Raw genomic sequence first — 13,660 nt, 5'->3', positions numbered from 1 at the left:
CATATAAGTGGCGAGATCCTTGAACCTTATGACAGTTGCAGGACTGAGGCTTCCCCCATTCCAGTCTTCTGAGTTGCCATTCCTGCTTCACTTGTAGCTACACCTTTCTGTACCTGACAAAATCTGAAGTACCTAGCTTAAGATGTGTGGCGTAAAGTGTCCAGGTAACCTTTTCCCCTGTGTGACACGTGGCAGTGTCTGAAGCTTTGATTCTGTTTCACCAACTCTGAGCTGAGGTTCCTTGAGCTGCAGACACTTTGGGTTGTGGCTGTCATGGATCGCACTGGTGTCCATCAATTACCACATGCTAAAGTTTAAAGACACTACCTGTTCTGCCATCTTTATGTTTTATTATTTTAACCTAAGTTTCTAATCAACCTGTTCAGAGATGTTATTACATACCTCTGGAGCAGATGGGACTTGAAGTCAGGCCTCCCATCCAGGAGTAGGGACACTACCACTGTGCCACAAGAAGGTCTTCCTATCAGCTTTATTGTGTTTAATGTAAAAATTAGGCTTCCAGTTTAGAAGTATCAATCAATTGTTTTCCAGGGTCATTCAAAGTAGTTCAATAAGCTAAGCTATAAATGGAATGCAGTGCTTACATTCCTTTCCATAGCAGATTAAGATTCTGTCCATGTTGTATCCAGAGGGACTAAATCATAAAAAAAAATCACCAATCTAATTAAAACTTTGAACGCTCTTCAGCTTTTGGAGGTTGAAATAGATGTTATAAAAGGCAATACCCCTTTCTCCTACTGCACTTAATTCCCACCTGCACCAAATTCCCAAATTAACACTGAGGTCTTGTCACACTCTGTACAGGCAAAACCTACTTTAATGGATGATTCTCATCCAACTTGGAACTGCTAACTCAGGTTCCTGCTGTAGTGATTAACACCTATTCAATTTTAGCTCAGCGACAAATAACTGCCAGGCAGTTTTGTTAACTATATTGCCAGATAGATTCTCAACTGCACCAAATTCAAAAATAGCATTCATACCTCAGAATCCTTGGGCTTTGTCACAACTTGTGCTACCACGTTCGCCTAATCACTTTCTCATCATACCCTTGCCTGCCCTATTCTTTATTTTGTAACATTTCTCTGCTGCCTTTGCTTCTCTTTCCCACGTTTCTCAGCTGATTTTTTAAAATCATTTTCTTTGCTGTTCTTTCTCTCCCCTTACTCATTCCCTACATCCTTGCTCCTACCCTCCCTTCCAGGTTGATGTAAAACCCCAGTTCTAGTACGAATTGGGAAAAGTAGCAATTTTGATTAAGTGCTAATTTAAAAAGTTCTCCACTGATAATTAACCTCTGAATGAATTAAACTCAATCTTATAAAATTGAAATTCCAGGGTCAGAGAACAGTGATTATCACATGGTTGTTTTTGGAGATAAAGACAATCATGTCCATCCTTTAGGACATTTGGTAGGGTTCTGCAAGGTATGCAGGTGACTCTTAAAAGTTGAACTGAGGACTGGAGCATTGTGCTGCAAACAGGATAGGATCTCACAGATGGTTGAGCTTCTGACTAAAGATTTTCTCTTTGTCTTGGGTCTGCCTAGGATCTTCATTTATTTTAGGTCACACCCTTTTTTCCTTTGATGGTCCCAGTTGCAGTGAATTTGGTCAAACAACTCCAGAATCTGGCTTACTACCACAACTCATGAACAGTGCCTTCACACTGTACTTGTAACTTACCTTGTCTCTAATTTTTCCTGCTGCTGCATAGACCTTTGAGGTCCATGTGGGCCAACACCTTCTGGAACTGGAAGTGAATACTTCCACCTGTTGATCAGTGTGCGTATAACCTCCATGCAAATGCTTCGAGAGAATATTGCTTGTGATGCTTTCTTTTGATTGCCATCAAAGCATATTCCAGATCCAACCTGTCCATAGCGGAGTGTAGTTAGTAAACAAAAATGTTCGGAATTCTGGCTGCATAACCAGCCAGCTCAGTTGTGATTGTCTCAGTATGATGTTGATGCTTGGCAAGCCAGCTTGAGTGAGCACCTCAGTATCTCTATGTTGTTACTTGTTACATTGTTAAAAATTCTCTTTTGTTGATTATACCAGCTCTAAAATTTTCTGACACATTTATTGGGGACTTGGTGTGCAACTGCAACAACTTCATGCCATGGTAATGATTACAACATGAAGCACAATTGCAGGACATATGAAGGAGTAGATATTTCTGATGATAAATGCCTGATTTTTCACATTTGACTGCACAGATGTCAGAGGTTGTCAGAGTTTCTCCAATATGTCAGTGATACTGTTGGTCTCACCCTCATTATCTCCATGAAATTCAGACTGGGAAGTGACCTCTTCTTCGTAAATTGTGTCATAATTTAAAATTACATTGTGTGAAAGAAAGGGGAGATAAAAGGGATATTTAAACTAGTCTTGTAAAACTGATTAGGATGCTTTTCTGATTCTGAGACTAAAAGTCACACTGAGAGCTTATTCCTGTGTGATCATTACTCTCTATCCTTGTGAGAAAGATCACAGTTAAATAAGTCATCTTCAAAATATTAGTCAGATGTCTATAATGTATGCCTACATGAGTCTGTCTCTTTCATTACAGGTGGAATGTTTTTGGCAACGGGGAGCACAGATCATATTATAAGAGTTTACTACTTTGGGTCAGGGCAACCTGAGAAGATTTCAGAGTTGGAATTTCATACTGTAAGAGTCTTTATTTTATAGGAATGTTAGATGAAATCCCACGTTGAAAAGGAAATGAATGGCATGAACATGAAATAATATAATGAAATATACTTGTAAGAAATGATAAATGTTAAAATCACTTTTATTAAATATGATCAAAGTATCTTTCAGCTGAGGAGATGAATTTTGGATTATGTTTGCTCTTTGGAAAAGCTGTCCGATTTAGTCCCTCACTATGCCCTTATTTTTCATAACCCACTTCATTAGCCATCATCAAGTACAGGTGAATGTTTTGTGAAATCGCCCATGGAATCCCTTTCCACCAAAGCTTCAGATGGTATTAACAACCAATTTTGTGAAAACTTTATTCCTAATTTCCTGACTTTTTGTCATTATTTTGAATGTATGATATTCGGTTACCTCCTTACTTCCTGGAGGAAACCATACAATTAGTAAGAAAGTATCGAATCCCCTAACAGATTTGAATACATATATTAAGTCTTTACTCCAAGGAGAATTCCAGTTTCTCCAATCACCACATAACTTAAGCCTTTCATCCACGGGAAACCTTCTCTAATCTTCTGTGTATGCTTCCTAAAATAAGGAATTGTACACAACACTTGAAGTGAGGCTAATCTGTGATTTGTAAAGAGTGACTTGTTGTTTTTATTTGTTCAGAGCTGCTGCATACAAATCCAACTAAATACCTCATGAGCTTTCTTAAGTGCTTTATCAATTTATCCTATGACCTTCTAAGATCTGTGAATGTGCACCCATGGATCTCTCTTACAGTATCCTCATATCAGCGCCATTAGGAATAGACTGTCTCTCTCTGTTTCTTCCAAAGTGCATCACTTCACATTATTGACTTTAAATTGTATTTACCCCATGTGACTGCTTATTTCATCTGCCTGTTTTTGATCTCCTAAAACCTGACACTGTCCAAGTCACCACTTACAATGCTTTCAAGTTTTCTATCACATATTTTAATATTATGCTCCTTGTACCCAAGTCCAATTCATTTATATTTTACTGGTAAAACATTAATCCTAGTACCAATCCATCATATAATCAATAATCTGTTACACATATGAGACTTGCTGTGTGCTTACTATTCAGTTTCAAATTAATTCCGAGCTCCTATATTAATGCAGAAAACAGTATGAAAACTGTCAGTATCTGCAGCACCAGTTTCACCTGGTGCCATTGGGCTGTTAAAGGAAGTGTGGATAGAAAAAGACTAGGCTGCTTGTTCTCATCTCAGGCCTGGGGCCAAAGGTAACCATCCAATAAAGCCAAGTTTAACATGTGACAATATAATATTTGAAATATTTAATTCTAATATAGTTTATACCTCAATGTAACTGATGATTCATACGAAATTCCTTTAATTGTCAGTCTTTTAGCTAGGATACCGTAGAGTTTCATGGGGTTATGCTCGACACACCAAATGTTATTGATGTGCTAAAGCAGGACTACCATTCAGCCCTGATTCTGAAGAAATCAATGTCTTTTTTCAATTTCTTGCTGCCACCAATTTGGCGAGCAAGTGACTTGTTGGTGGATTATACCCCTCCTTGAAAACGTCCGTTTTTAATCTTTGAAGAACATAGTGACAGTAGTAGACCAGGCTACCTGTCAAGCCTGCCCATCTGTTTTCCCTCTCCCTGTTTTAAGTGGCTATAGGCCAACTATACCTCTTATTATATGTCTTTGGATTCTCAATGTACTTTACCCCTCACTTCCATGAGTTTGAACTCTAATTAAAGTCTTTTCTCTCTTCCCTTATTCCCTCCCTATTTCTTATCCTTCTATTCCTTCTCATCACTATACCCAATGCCCCTCCTTACTCTTTCCTCTTTTTCTCTCTTCCCCACCAACCCTGTCACCGTCATTACAAGTCACTACACTGGTCTGTGCCAGTAATCTAATCTAGCACAGTATTTCATATGAAAACAAAGCTAAGGATTTACTGATTAAAAATATTGAAGTAAACTGCTAGCACATTACTCCCAGATGTTGAATTTGGGGAAGCCGGGTGCCCACTGGTCAGTGGGGTTTGCTCCCAGTTTGAGAGTGATGTACGTGGGAATAATGCACTTTATTAGATAGAATTTCAAAAACAAACATGAGAATTAATTACTTGGACATGAAAATACTTGAGGGAGGTATGCAACAAAGACTCCGAACTGAACCATCTCCATTTTGGGGGTAGGCTGCAGAGTCTTCTTCATTCTTTAATTGCTTTAATTGTGAGTGTGGGAAATGCCTGTGCTGCAGGCGAGTGCTGTGGGCATATAGAAGCTTTGAGCTCAACCTTTTGGTAGACTGGAATCAGTTTGCATCACTTGGAACTGGACAGCTCATTACTGTTAACTTTGCAAAGAGCAATCCTAATGAGGGTCCAACACAATCATGACAAGGAATGATGACAGAAGATCAGTTTTGAATATTGGAAGATCCATGCAAAAGTTTGCCTATCTAGAAAATGGAGCATCTGAGATACATACTGATTTATATTATGGGTTTTTAATAAAGAAAGAGACCAGTATGATGATTGCCACCTCACTTTTGTTCCTGTTTATATTTTTTGTTAGGACAAAGTCGACAGTATTCAGTTCTCCAACATGAGTGACAGGTAAGAGTTAAACTTGCCACTTCCTATGCTTCCTGATATGCTGAACTTGATGCCCTTATACTTCAGACTTCTGAAAATGTAAATTGTTAGAATTATAAGATGTTACTACAGAACACAAAACTGAACTGTCAGCCATCAAGTAAGAATTTTTCCTCATATAATCATATATTTATAGAGCACAAAAGAGAGCCACTTGGCCCATCATGACTGCCTGCTCTTTGCTAGAGTAACACAAATCTACTGTCACTACTTCAACACTTTTTGAGCATTTGCTCCTCTGCACTCTCAGAACCCTGATCATTTTTTAAAAAGTGATTTAATTTCTACCTGGAAGATTTCATGGATAGTTTGAAACATTCAGGTCATCATGATGTCACTGGACTAGTATTCCAGGGGCCTAGAGTGATGCTGTGAGGAAGGGTCACTGGACTTAAAACATTAACTCTGATTTCTCTTAACAGATGTTGCCAGACCTGCTGAGCTTTTCCAGCAATTTCTGTTTTTGCTTCTGTTTTACAGCATCCGCAGTCCTTTCAGTTTTATTTCACGCTCTGAGGGCATAGTTTCAAATCCTGGATGGCAGTTTAAATTCAGTTAATAATTCTGGAATTGAAGATTGGTCTCTGTAATATTGAGCATGGAGCTATAATTGATTTCATCTGATTCATAAATGCCCTCTGGGAGGGGAATCTGCCATCCTTTCTAGTCTGGCTTACATGTGAGTCCAGATCAGTGGTTGACTCTTAATTGCCCAAGAAGTGGTTTAGAACTCACTCAGTTCACAGGCAGTTAGGATTAGGCATTAAATGGTGTCCTTGCTGAAGATACCCAACACCTAAAAAATAATTTTTTAATAAAGCACTTATTACTCACCCTCTGTGTAAATATTTTTGACCTCCTTTATTACAATATTAAAATGTTATGGATAGGTTGAAACCCTATCCTTGTTTAAGGTTTTTTGAAGTGTTTCTATTCCATGTTTGAATTAAGGTTACATTCTCTTTCCTACCACTAATGTTATGATAACTATTCTATAGTTCCTTAGGTTTATGATATTTTCTGTTTTAGATTAGATTAGATTAGATTCCCTACAGTGTGGAAACAGGCTCTTTGGCCCAACCAGTCCACACCAACCCTCTAAAGAGTAACCCACCCAGACCCATTTCCCCTCTGACTAATGCACCTAACACTATTTAGCATGGCCAATTCACCTGACTTGCACATCATTGGACTGTGGATGCATCCGGAGGAAACCCACACAGACACGGGGAGAATGTGCAAACTCCACACAGACAGTTGCCCAAGGCTGGAATCAAACCTGGGACCCTGGTGCTGTGAGGCAGCAGTGCTAACCACTGAGCCACTGTGCAAATATACAAATAACGTTAGCTATATTTTCTATATTTTTCATATGTCACCTCCCTAAACAATTAGTAAAGTCACCATAGTCCTGCCAGACTATAGGGCTGATCTCTCATTAGAGAGATAACCGGTGGCAGTATATGTAAATTACATGTGAAGTCTTGACTCTATTGGTAGGTTTGTTAGTGGAAGTCGAGATGGGACCGCAAGGATCTGGCAGTTTCGACGGCAAGAGTGGAAGAGCATTTTACTGGATATGGCTGTTAAACCAGCTGGGTGAGTAACTAGCTCTATCTGCACACTGACTTAGCTCTGTATTGAGAAGAATTATTGCTGTGACATCCTGGACATTAGTCCAGAAATATGCTGTTTTGCAAATTATGCAGGCAAACTGTAAAAATGGTTTCTTTAACATATTTCATGAAAAACCAGCACTGAAAAGGTTTCCAGATCAGGCTTTTGGCTTGAATGTGTGAGAAGCTGCTGATGTAGAAGGTTCTGAGTACATATTATTTGAAATTAGTAGTCAGTGATATGATTGGAGTCAAACAGCATGTGAGAAATAGCAAGAATGTAGATGTATCTCAACAGTAACAATTTTTTTTTTGGTACTGACCTAATTGGCTATCAATCCATATGATTGACTGCATCAGGAGTCATTTGATCTTATGTGATCTGATGCTACTTCACAATTATTGCTATTGTTATCCAATAGAATCCAATTGAATGTTTTTTTTGTAGCTGATCAATAACAGATTCTGAAAGAACAGACCTGTTTTGTCCATTGTATTCACTAACAAAAGTGAAGCCATGACTTGATCTCAAATCTTCGTATCACTGCAATTGCATTGAACAAATCCAGTTTCATTTGTTTTAACTTGATTATGAATACTAAAATTTCAATAATTAAAAAAAAACAAATTTTCAAATCTTAAATGGTAGAGTATTTTACATTAACTGACAATACTTGGCAGCAATTGGTGCCAAACATAGTATTACGTCCGTGTTTGTTTGTGTCTGTCTCTAATGAGAGAACAGTGCTGTGGTCCACTGGGATAGTGCAACCTTACTATATTTACTCTAGTTATTGTTCATTGCTAAGGTCAACTGGTCAGTCTAGTATCTCATTATTTTAGAGCCGATGTCAGTCTGTAACACACCTTAGCATCTTTCTCAGAGTTTGAATGGAACAGGGACATTATCTAGATATGTTTAGACCAAATTTGTGTAGTGCTGAAGTATGGTGTCTTCAGTGTAACCATCTCATACTGTCAGCCCATCTTTAGTTTTATGCTGTCTACTGTTACTACAAAATAGACAGCCTTCTTTGGACCCCCTCCAATGCCAGCACAACTTTCCTTACTCCTTGCTACCTTCCCCCACCCTCCTCTCTGACCTATCACCTCTATCCCCACCTCCAGTCACCTATTATACTCTTTGCTAACTTCTCCCCAACCCCACCCCCCCCATTTATCTCTCCACCCTGGAGGCTTCCTGCCTCTATTCTTGACGAAGGGCTTTTGCCCGAAACACTGATTTTGCTGCTCCTTGGATGCTGCCTGACCTGCTGTGCTTTTCCAGCACCATACTGATCTAAACACATGGGGCCCAAATCTGCTTACAGTATTCCACATGCAGTCTGACTGGAACCTGATACATGCTCAGCAGTATATTTCTGCTCTTGCATTTTAGCCCTCTTGAAATGAATGCTAACATTGCATTTTTCTTCCTAACTGTCAACTGAACTTGCAAGTTAACCCTAAGAGAATCCTGAACAAGTATCTTTGTGCTAAAAGTGCATAATCTCACATTTTCCCACATTGTATTTTATCTTGTACTTCTTTGCCCACTCTCCCAGCCTGGCCACGTCTTTTGCAGCCTCCTTGCTTCCTCAGCATTACCTGTCCCTCCACCTATCTTTATACCATCCACAACTAAGCAGTAATGTTCCCAGTTCCTTTATCCACATTGTAAATATACAATGTGAATAATTGTGATCCCAATACAGACTCTTGTGGAACTCCACTACTCACTAGTTGCCATTCTGAAAAAGACCCCTTTATCCCTCCTTTCCGTCTTCTGCCAGTTATCTCTGTCCATGCCATTACTTTGCCCCTAACACTATGGGCTGTCATTTAGCAACGATCTTTGTGGGTCCTTGTGAAGGACCTTCTGGAAATTCAAATAGATCATGTCCACTGGCTCTCCTTTGTCCAACTTGCTTGCTACCACCTCAAAGAGCTCTGATTGATTTGTCAGTCATGACCTCCCCCTGATGAACTTAGTCCTATTTTAACCATCCACTTCCATGCAATCTTATCCTTAATAATGGACACTAAAATCTTACCAACAACCAGGGTGAAGCTAACTGGCCCATTGTTTAGTCTTCTGCTTCCCTTCCTTCTAATACAGGGGTGTTACATTAACCATTTTTCAGTCCTTCTGGGAACCTCCCTGTCTCCAGTGATTCCTGAAGATCATGTTCAATGCCTCTACAGTCTCCTTCAGAGCTCTGGGGTGTAGCCTATCTGGTCTGGGCAATTATCCATCTTCAGATCATTCAATTTCCCGAGTATCTTCTCCTTAATGATGGCCATGACACTTACCTCTGCTTCCTGACTCTCTTGAATTCTGGTTTGTTGCTGGTGTTTTTCACTATAAAAACTGATGCAAAGTGCTTATTCAGTTCTTTTTTTTGTCCCCCTTTACTACTTCTCCACCCTAATTTTCCTGTGGTCCAATATCCTCTATTTTAGCTTTTAGATATCTAAAAAAAAGCTCTTGTAATCTTCTTTTATATTACTGGCTAGCTTATTCTCATATTTCATTTTTTCCCCTACTGTTGCTTTTATAGTTATCCTCTGCTGGTTTTTAAAAGCTTTCTAATCCTCTGGCTTCCCAATAATCTTCACCACATTGTATGTTTTCACTTTTGCTTGTTTGCTGTCCCTGACTTCCCTTGTTAGCCATGGTTGCCTCGTCCTCCCCTTGATATTCCTTTTCTTCCTTGGGATGAATTTCTTTGTGTGTCTCCTGAATTAATGCCAGAAACTCCTGCCACTGCTGCTTCACCATCTTCCCCACTAAGTTCCCCTTCCAATCAACAGTGACCAGCTCCTCCCTTCTATCTTTGTAGTTACCTCTACTTAATGCAATACTGTTGCATGTGATTTCAGCTTCTTCCCCTCAAACTGCAGGGTGAATTCTATTATAGAACATAGAACAATACAGCACAGAACAGGCCCTTCGGCCCACGATGTTGTGCCGAACTTCTATCCTAGATTAAGCACCCATCCATGTACCTATCCAAATGCCGCTTAAAGGTCGCCAATGAATCTGACTCTACCACTCCCACGGGCAGCGCATTCCATGCCCCCACCACTCTCTGGGTAAAGAACCCACCCCTGACATCTCCCCTATACCTTCCACCCTTCACCTTAAATTTATGTCCCCTTGTAACACTGTTGTACCCGGGGAAAAAGTTTCTGACTGTCTACTCTATCTATTCCTCTGATCATCTTATAAACCTCTATCAAGTCACCCCTCATCCTTCGCCGTTCCAACGAGAAAAGGCCGAGAACTCTCAACCTATCCTCGTACGACCTACTCTCCATTCCAGGCAACATCCTGGTAAATCTTCTCTGCACCCTCTCCAAAGCTTCCACATCTTTCCTAAAGTGAGGCGACCAGAACTGCACACAGTACTCCAAATGTGGCCTAACCAAAGTCCTGTACAGCTGCAACATCACCTCACGACTCTTGAATTCAATCCCTCTGCTAATGAACGATAATACTCCATAGGCCTTCTTACAAACTCTATCCACCTGAGTGGCAACCTTCAAAGATCTATGTACATAGACCCCAAGATCCCTCTGTTCCTCCACCTGACCAAGAACCCTACCATTAACCCTGTATTCCGCATTCTTATTTGTTCTTCCAAAATGGACAACCTCACACTTGGCAGGGTTGAACTCCATCTGCCACTCCTCAGCCCAGCTCTGCATCATATCTAAGTCCCTCTGCAGCCGACAACAGCCCTCCTCACTGTCCACAACTCCACCTATCTTTGTATCATCTGCAATTATATTAATGTCACTGACCCCCTAGGGGTACCTTCGCTTTAGCATCTTAATCAATGCTGCCTTGTAACACATCACAAAATCCACTATTCCCTTGTGGGCTGTACCACCGGCTGCTCTGAAAAACCATCTTGTCGACATTCCATTTTTTGAGATCCACTACCAAACTGATTTTCGCTGCACGTTGAAGTTCGCCATGACTATATTAATACTGTGGTTCCTTTCTTGCATGCCTTTTCTGTCTTCTGATTTACTTTCTTCCCCACATCCATGACAATGGATGAATGGGCACCGTACAACAATCAACAGACAGGAGGGTTCCCTCCCAGTTGAGGAACACTTCAGTGGTCCAGGACATTCAGCCTCCGACCTTCGGGTGACCATCCTCCAAGGTGGACTTCGGGACAGGCAGCAGAGGAAAGTGGCCGAGCAGAGGCTGATAGCTAAGTTTGGTACCCATAGGGAGGGCCTCAACCGGGACCTTGGGTTCATGTCACATTACAGGTGATCACCATTGCACTACACGCACAGAAATTCCTACGCACACACACACTCACATACACACGGACACAGGTGCACACAGACACCCACACACACCCTTATAGACACACGCGTTCCCACACTCACACATGCACCCCCGCACAGACTTGAGACACTCTGCACTCACTACACACACACACACACACATACACACACACGCGCACGCGCACACACACTTCCTCACACTCACAACCCCCACCCCTGACAGACACACACACACAGACAGACAAAGACCCACATGCACACATATATTTTGTGGGGTGAATTTGTACTTGCAGAGTTATATTGTACTTTGCTCAAAAACTGCATGAATTCATGTAAAACTCTGTTATCTCACTTTTTAGATTGGAATCAATCTAAACATCATGGCATAGACAGAGAACACAGGGGGCTAACACCTTCAACCTATTGTCTAGCTATTACCATTGTTAACAGCTAACCCGAGAATGCAACTTTAAAAAAAAGGGTTTTGTGATTTACACACGAAAGAAGTGAAACTATCACTGTATTCTAACAGATGAAAGGCTTAACAGACAATCAATTTTTCAATGTATAATTTCAGTTACATCACACTGTAAATTTTTGCTATAAATTCTATGTTACGATCGAGCCCTCCACTATCACCTGATGAAGGAGCGTTGCTCCGAAAGCTCGTGTGCTTCCAATTAAACCTGTTGGATTCTAACCTGGTGTTGTGTGATTTTTAACTTTGTACACCCCAGTCCAACACCGGAATCTCCAAATCATTATAAATTCTCATTCTTGTCTTCAAACTCCACTGGATCTTTTCCTTTCCCCATCTCTGTAACCTCCATAACCTTCAAAGCTTTTGTGGTATCAGTGTTCTTTCGTTTCTATTCTCCTGCACTTTCCCTGATGTTAATTGCCAACCATTGGTAACAATGCTTTCAGCCTTGATCCTAAGCTGTGAAAATCCTTCTCTTAAACCATTCCACCCTGTACCACGCTCTGTCAGTCTTCATGATGCTTCATAACAATTACTTCTTTTGGATTAGTATTTCTGACTGTGAACCAGTAACAAATTTCGACAGCACTCCTGCAGAGTACTTGGGAATGTTTTGATGTGTCAAAGGTCTGTACAAATGACAAGTTCAGTGAAAAGTGAGGAGGACTTGCTGAGAGCAGCATCAAGCATAAGTAAAAATGAGATGTCAACCTGATGCAGCTACAACAGTACAACTTGTCAACCTGATGCAGCTACAACTTGCATTCCAAGTAGCATATGCAACAGGTAATAAACCAAGCTAAATGATCCTAGAACTAACAGATCAGATCCAAGTCTTACAGGCCTGCCACATCCAGTCATGATACTGGTCTCCTATGTCAAAAAAACTTTGTTGCCAGCAGCCCCTTACTCATGCTAAGATGATGTCACGTAAGATAAAGAATGAGCTGAGATTTGATGTTAATGTCCAGTATGAAGCTAGAAACTTACGGGTCTGAATGTCAACATAAGATAGCCTCAAATATAGATTTGGGCTTCTTCGGGCATCCAGTCATGAATGGTGGTGGACAATTTAACAACAAACAGGAGGAAAGTGTTCCTTGTCCTCATTCTCAGTTATGGGGAAGCCCAACAAGTCAGTGCTAAAGAGGAGGCCGAAGCATTGCAAGCACCTTCAGCCAGAAGTGGTGAGAGGGTGATCCATCTCAGCTAACTCCTGAAGTTAGCTGACTCAGCTAACTTCTCCAGCATCACAGATGCCAACCTTCAGCCAATTTGACCGACTTCACATGATATCAAGAAGGCTGCATTTAAGGCCAATGCCACCAGTAGGTGGAGCACCTTGTGCACTTGTTCAGAATTACAAATGTGATGGAGCAGTAGTTGCCAATAATAGCAATTTCAAGCTTTGGAATCTGGTTGCTTGGATTTGTCAGCATTTCCACTATTATATTTTTCTACGCCCAGGATGATAGAAAGATGACTTAATGAAACTTAACTCTTTCTTGTCCAACAATATCTCTTAACCTCTGCATAGAATGTTAATTTTCCTCTTTCTGTGAAGGTGGACACGGGTGCAGGGGCAGGTGGTGGTGGTTATTTTGTGACCACAAAGTGAATTTATATTTTAGGCTGATTTATTTGACATTCAGCCCTGTGAATTCCAATTTCATGTTGAACATTAACTTAGAACCTCAGCTAATTCTTGATTTGTTTTTAATGACATTATTTGAGCATGCATGGGGAATGCTGGCAACTGAAATTTCTGTCGTGCGTGTGGCCTTCTCTTGCGCAAACAGAACTCAATGGCCATCTTTAATATTGCCATGCATTGGGAATAATTCTGGCAATGGTAGTAAGATTTGTGCTTTAGAACTATCCAAAGTGCCAGCTGAACTCT

At 40.6% G+C, this 13,660-nt stretch overlaps 1 protein-coding gene across 2 annotated transcripts in view; it reads left to right on the top strand.

Moving 5' to 3' along the window:
* Positions 1-13,660, top strand: part of phip (pleckstrin homology domain interacting protein) — a 206,553-nt gene that overhangs the window by 107,507 nt on the left and 85,386 nt on the right. For both annotated transcript variants that reach the window (XM_072553357.1, XM_072553354.1), the window contains exons 11-13: positions 2,593-2,693; positions 5,273-5,313; positions 6,853-6,951. In XM_072553357.1, coding sequence (XP_072409458.1) covers positions 2,593-2,693; positions 5,273-5,313; positions 6,853-6,951 — 241 coding nt within the window. The remainder of the gene's footprint in view (positions 1-2,592; positions 2,694-5,272; positions 5,314-6,852; positions 6,952-13,660) is intronic.

The sequence above is a fragment of the Chiloscyllium punctatum genome, chromosome 3 (assembly GCF_047496795.1).
Source record: "Chiloscyllium punctatum isolate Juve2018m chromosome 3, sChiPun1.3, whole genome shotgun sequence".
NCBI lineage: Eukaryota > Metazoa > Chordata > Chondrichthyes > Orectolobiformes > Hemiscylliidae > Chiloscyllium > Chiloscyllium punctatum.
The sequence above is the reverse complement of the archived record's forward strand: the minus strand, read 5'-3'. Positions and strand labels throughout refer to the sequence as shown.